This window comes from Pinus tabuliformis, chromosome 3_1, assembly GCF_031772625.1.
Source record: "Pinus tabuliformis cultivar Carrire ecotype Pingquan chromosome 3_1, CPIR1, whole genome shotgun sequence".
NCBI lineage: Eukaryota > Viridiplantae > Streptophyta > Pinopsida > Pinales > Pinaceae > Pinus > Pinus tabuliformis.
This window is the reverse complement of record NC_142301.1, coordinates 879,423,008-879,430,096: the sequence shown is the minus strand read 5'-3', so window position 1 is coordinate 879,430,096 and position 7,089 is coordinate 879,423,008. Positions and strand designations below refer to the sequence as shown.

The 7,089-nt window shown below is 37.6% G+C and overlaps 1 protein-coding gene across 1 annotated transcript; it reads right to left on the bottom strand.

Annotated features, from left to right (window-relative positions):
* Positions 1-701: 701 nt before the first annotated feature.
* On the bottom strand, positions 702-3,442 carry LOC149190402 (G-type lectin S-receptor-like serine/threonine-protein kinase SD2-5). Its single transcript, XM_089410501.1, has one exon. The coding sequence runs from the start codon at positions 3,440-3,442 to the stop codon at positions 725-727; it is 2,718 nt and encodes a 905-aa protein (XP_089266627.1). The 3' UTR covers positions 702-724.
* Positions 3,443-7,089: the final 3,647 nt, after the last annotated feature.

Genomic DNA, 7,089 nt, shown 5'->3' with positions numbered 1-7,089 from the left:
TAAATTTAAATAAACTATTTGAAAATCATTGTTAACTAATTTATGTCGATATCAACTTCATATATATATAATTGTTAAAATAAAATATTTAAATGTTATATATAAAAAATATTCAATATTCGTTATCAATAAATATTTTGATACAAATTAATATCAACATATACTTAAAAATACATTTATAATTAAAAAACTATTTTAATTTGGCTGTACATGTTATATATATCATAAAAAAATTAAATTTTTATAATTAAAAAATTTACTTAATCCTATACCTACTCTATTTAACATTTAAAAATTTAAACAATGACAAATACATTAAATGCGACAAAATACACTCTAAAGAAATTTGACAATTCTTTAAAATAAGTATATACTAGGTAGCAACTTTATGGAAACTACCGGCATAATACACTATTTAGCAACTTTATGGAAACTACCGGCCTAATACACTAACCGTCGTAATTAATTTTTGCTATGCATTTGGGTGTGGAGCGGAATCTTAGCATTCATATTTCTAATCTGTGAGGGCAAAAACAACTTAGTAACTCAAATGAAAAGATGCTTTGACTCCTTAATATTAATGAAAACAAATATTAGGGGAAAGTGACAGCACATACTATAAATCCACTTAACTGGAAAAATTTATCTCTACAAATATGATGATAACCGGTGAAATTGTTATCTGGATGCACCGAGTCGCGTGAAAGGAATGGTGAGAATGGATTCATGTGAGCTGGCCAACTGGTTTAATTAGATATCTGGGTCCAGAGTGTTGTTTGGGAGCGCCAGTACCCATGTTGTTCTCCTTCTGTTCTTCGTCATCTCCATCTCCATCTCGATCGTTCATCACCTCATACCCATATCCTTCCAAGAACTCGGACCCTCTCTGCAACGCCCACATGGGCGCATCGGGAACATCCCACTCTCCCTCTAGCATCTTCAGGGCAACACTCATCCGTGGCCTCTGGTTGGGATTATCCTGAATACACCACAACGCAACCTTTGTCATCTTCATAACACCCTCTGTGTCCACGCTGCTATCCCCGAGCCTCTTATCAACCAAATCCATATACCTCCCCTCCAGCGCCTTCAGCATGGCCCACGTCGGGAAATAACAGAGCCGAGGTTCGGATGGCAAGGGATCGAAGTTCGTTCGCCCAGATACCAACTCCAATAACACCATTCCGAAGCTGTAGACGTCGCATTTCTTGGTGGCGATAGAGTATCGCAGCCACTCGGGCGCCAGATACCCAGGCGTCCCGCGAACCGCCGTCATTACCTGCGTCATGTCGTCGTTCAGGAGCTTCGACATGCCGAAATCAGAGACCTTGGGATTAAATTTTGTATCGAGCAGGATGTTCTGAGGCTTTATGTCCAAGTGCATGATGGATTCTCTGCACTGTTCGTGCAGATACGCCAGGCCACGGGCAGTTCCCACAGCCACATTGTAACGCTGTTCCCATGTCAAACACCCTTTGCTGCCGTCCCGACCAGAGTATAGCCATTTATCCAAAGAACCGTTCTCCATGAGCTCGTAAACTAGGAGCCTTTGGCGGGAATCTGCGCAGAAACCCCGTAGCCTGACTAGATTCATGTGGCTTATGCTGCCGATCGTCGCTACTTCGGCTCTGAATTCCTTGTAGCCCTGTCTCGGCCCGTCCAACTTCTTGACAGCAACTCTGGTTTTGTCCTTCAAAACGCCTTCGTACACCGATCCGAACCCGCCTGTCCCCAGCTTTCGGTTGAAGTTACCGGTGGCTTCCTTGAGATCATCATACGTGAACCTCGGCGGTAGCCCAGGAAGGGTTTTCAAGAAGGCTTCCTCCTTCGTCTCCTCCGGATCGATCTCTTCTTCATCCATAACTGGCTCCTTCTCTCGGCTCCTTCGCACTGTTATGATCATTATCAGGCAGAGGAACAGAGCCGCGGCCGCGGAGCTGGACGCGATCCCGGCTATGCTGCCGATACTCAGGGAATCACTAGACCCCGAGGTCCTCTTTCCAGGCAACTTACTGAGAACCTTGATATAGGCCTTGTATGTATTGTTCCCAGTAACTTTCAGGCTCGATAGTTGGCCGCCTGCAAGATAGCAGGACGAGGAACTGCTGCGGAAGAAGGCGGCGGTGCAGAAACAATTGGAATTGCAAAGGCTCTTGCATTTTTCGACCGTGGAGACGTTCGTTTCAGGCTTCAGGTAGTCGTTGGGAAAGTAATCCACACCGTCGAGGGACATGAAATGGTGGGTCGCCGTCGGCTGGCTGCACGAGGGTTCCCCCGCGCTGCTATAACATCCCTGCGTAGCGTCCAGGTACCCAATCTGTTCGAATTGATCGCCCATGTCGTTGCGCGGGCAGGTGCATTGCCCTTTGTCACAGATGCCATAGGGCCCGCAGGCTCTAGGAAGTAGGCAATTCCTATTAGATTGGTCCAGTTCGAAGTCTATGCACCAATCTGAGACATTGTTCTGTCCGGGCACCACAGAGACACGGTAGAAGCGAAGGCTGCCATCGCTGTCCAGTCTTAGGAACCTGTACTCGTTTTCATTATTGAAATTAGGAGGAGGCTTATTGAAATTAGGGGGTGACATTGGCAGCGATTGATTCCCATTAGCGCAAGAATGAGAAGAAGACTTGCCTATAGTTTCATTGAAAGAAACCTGCAAAATCTGTCCCGTATAGAGGGCCTTGACACCGACAGACGAGGAATTATAAAAGCAGGGCCTAAGAATACCTTGGTAGTCCAGCCCTTGCAGCCCCATAAACCAATAAGGCTCCTGGATTGAGCTTGTGTAGAACAAAACCAAACCTCCTGGTTCCATAACCAGCTTATAAGATCCCGCACTTGTATTCGTGGCTGATGAATTTGAGACAAGTGCCTGCCCTCTTTTCAGCGATTGGCCGGGCAGGAGCGTGTGCGTGGGATAATCCCAGCTCTGCCACAAAAGATTCGAACCCTCGTACGCAAGCGAAAAATTCGTGGTATTATAGATCTGAATATTACCGTTCTTCGCCATTAAAATGCCTTTAGCATTACCAGTACCGGTACTCCACACCACGGTTCCGTCCGAGTCTTCCAATACGAGGTTCCCATGACTCCCCAGCTTAAGCATTGCGCCCTCTGCAACCATCCTGTTTCTGTTTGCTGTCCAGACCTCCATTGCAGGAGGAGAGGTGAGATTCAATCCCATAACAACAGACAGAACGAATTTGCCAGAAGAATTTACATCAATGAATCCCAACCCGAATCTCTGATTCTCGCTAACAATGGGGTTCCCATGTCCATCCGTGACTGCTCTGAAGGGACCCTGCACGGTGCTGTGGCGAGGTAGGGTGTGGCTACTAGTAGCCACGTTCCAATTGGAAGGCAGTGCAAAGAAATTCCCTTCATTTTCCCCAATCAAACACAGCAAAATCAAAGAACATAGACCATTAGAGGACTCCATGGCCTATCAAAAACTACAGCTTTCTGCTTTGAACCCAATGCCTATTTTCAATACCCTCTGCGTTTATAGCTACGGTGCGTTCTTGATGTCGGTAACTACCAGAATTGACAGCAATGTACCTACTTGCGTAGAACATTTTCCACATTGTTTTTCATTTTTCTTGGGTGGAAGCTAAGTGGGAACAGTAGAACATTTTCCGTCTGGTTTCCATGCATCTTCTTAGCTCGAACATTGCTCATCACGCTAATAAAGACAACTCCGCGTGGAACATTTTCCACATCTTTTCCTGGGAATGTGATATACAATGCTACGGTCCACAATTCCATTCAAATACTTTGAATTTTAGAATGAAATTCTAATAAAGTAAACCATCTGGTCCTCCTGCTTCTGAATTTTATATGCTTTTGACAGATAAATAATAATAAGATCCACACCCACATTCAAATACTTTCAATTTTGGAATGAAATATTAATAACCTAAATTGACTGGAACAAATGAGCCATATGCGGATTGACTTGCAAGTAAAAGGGTTAATCTTTATATAAAATTTTAATATTAATTTAAAAATCTAGTATAAGAAGATTAAGATCGTATGTTATATATTTTAATTTTTTTTATATAAAATTTACAATACCAATGGTCCTATCAACTTGCAAGATATAAATTTACATAACTCTAAACCATACCCATTTAAATAATATAAATTTAAAAATTCTTTAAACGATTACAACCCTATTAAATAAAAATATAACATGTTATTGGAGATCAATTCAAATATCGTATAGTATAGTATAATATAGGGGAATAAATTTAAATGAAAACATATTATAATTTTTAATCATACCACACCATTATACATTCAATAAAACAAAACACTTACTTTATTCACCAATTACAATATAACATGTTATATAAAGATTACTTTGAATAGGGCATACGGAATTTTATTATTATTAAATAAAATGAAATAATTATTATATTTAAAATAATTAATAAAACATATTTTATATATTTAATAATATTTTTAAATTAAATTGAATTGTATTAATAATTTAAAAATATATAGTCTATATGTTTGATTTGCTAATAGAAAAATCATATCAAAACATAATAACATTTCTAGAGTCTTAAAAATAAGTTCAATCATAAAAAAATACTTAACTAAATAATCTGCCTTAAATAATCTGCCTTGAAATCAATTAAAACACCCAAAAACAAAAACCTTTTAACAACTATGTAAAGGTTTATTTAAAAACTTTTTAACAGTTATGTAAAAGTTTATTTAACATATACTTATAAATTACAAATAAAATTAAGACAATCATAACCATATTTTTTTTAGGGCAGTCCACTTATATAGGGGTAAGAGGTTGGTCATCTTTTTCATTACTATTTCTAATTTTGTTAATTTGTTGGGAAATATTGAAATTTCGTTACAGTTCATTTCATTTATTTCTTGTTGCAATGCATTGATGTAGAGAACAATTTCCTGGTGGATTTCATCTCTTTCTACCAGCGTCTTTCCCATTATCATTTTTAACAGTGAATATATATCCACTATTTGCATGTACTGGGTTTACCTCATATGGATTTTTCCTATATTTAGAGTCCATTGCACAACATCTTCTTCAACCTGTATATTAGACATACACCTTCTTTCAACCCAAGCCTCATGTTCACCCCTTCCAACTCCTTCTATATCAAGTGAGGAGTGAGCTCCATGTACCTATAGGCCATTATCTCAACCCTAGTTGGAGTAAAAATATATGGATAGGGCTTATATGTCTATTGCTGTTGGGGCCTGAGAGTGTACAGATCCTTCAAGAAATTACAAAAAAATTCACAAGAAAGAGGTAACCGAAGGTTACATTGTTTGAACAAATAAGAATAAGGTCAAATACTAGGGACAACAAGAGTGTAGGAGGGGAAGGTGTCCGTTAGGAAAACACAATAAGAGGGCTAGAGGAAACATAGAAGAAAATTCATGAGAGTGAGACTAGGGTGGGAGGAGGTTGATGAGGTGAAACCAAAAGGAAACAGGAAGCCAAAACTAGCAAGCCATGTCAATCCATGCACTAAGAAGGGATGAAGGGAGACAACCTCTAGGTACCAAGAGAAAATCAAAAGATTAGAGGCCAAAAGAAAAAAACACCTAGAAAGAAAGCATCAAAACTAAAAATGTAGAGTAAAATGTGGGATTTCAAAAGGAAAAACATCAAAGAATTTATCTAAGTAACCCACTTAAATTTGTATCTCTTCTTGGGTGAAAGCTCTTATGGAGAGAGGAAAGAAATAATGTCTCCATTAATGAAATTATGTGTTGGAAACTAAAATACTCGAGACACCTTAATGTCGAATGATGCACTTTGAAACCAAATTGAATGTTGATTATGGTCCTCATCATGGCAAGGAGTGTCTGGAGAATGAAAAGACTTTCAATTCCTATGATAATAACACCCCAATCACTTAGGTCAACCTCCCATTATTTCATGCTAAATCATGGACAAAAAGGGAACATGTACATGTAACCAATGATTATGGTGAAATACTTTGATAATCACCCAAATAAGATATATATTTAATGAATTAAATTATAATTAAAAATTATGTGTTTTACTATTATAAATCAACATTAATGTCAAAGTATAAATAAAAATATTATTCTTTTGTTAGAAGGTAACATTGAATGGAAAACAATTAGATTAAAATGTCACATATAATATAATCAACCAAAAAAAATTAGTAAATTTGTTTTTTTCAATAAAATTAACCCATCATTATGTTATAATAAAAATAAATTAGTTACAAACCATGAGTACAAATTTATAAAAATACAAAAATAAATAAATAATTTTAATATATAAAAATTAAATAATTACTTGATTATTATTATTATTTATAATTAAAATTAATTTATAAAAATTACTTTTAAATTATTTTGTTAATATAATTGAAATTATTATTTAATAAGGGTATTGATATTTAAAATAGGTTGTAGTCCAAAAGAGTGGTAGGGGAAATTGAAGAATAAGTTCACTAAATAACACTTGTACATTTAAAGAAAAAATACTATATATGTATTTTTTGTGAGATGATTGAATGGTTGGTAAAATGAGATGGTATCCTCTCTACCTTGTGTCAAATTTTATGGGGGGACGTTTTTGGCTAGTTGTGATAAGGCTCGAGAAGTAGGTTCCCTCACCCTCGTGGAGCCTCGTCTCTTGCTAAGTCATAAATTCCTAATATATCTAGCTCATGGGATGTTGGATATACCCTTGATATTATAGTGAGAATTCCTATGTTTAATTTACTCTTAATGTTATTATAATGGAAATTGCAAGTTTTGATTTGTAATACCCTCCTCCTACATTTACCCAAGTTAACTGGTCCATTGGGGTAAACATGTGATGAGATGCTACTATGATATAATTCAACTCCCCATGTATAGTTAAGGGAGTGGAACCATCAAAAAACAACCAATCTGACCTTCCACATATGCCACAAAATCCTCAAGAGCCAACCAACCCTTCCAGGTGATAAACCATTGAGACATATTAATATTTTACTGACCTAGAGCCTCAATCGCTCCCATGAAATGGGCATGCATGTGACTGAGACCTCTAGTCACTCTCACAACAAGGGCATG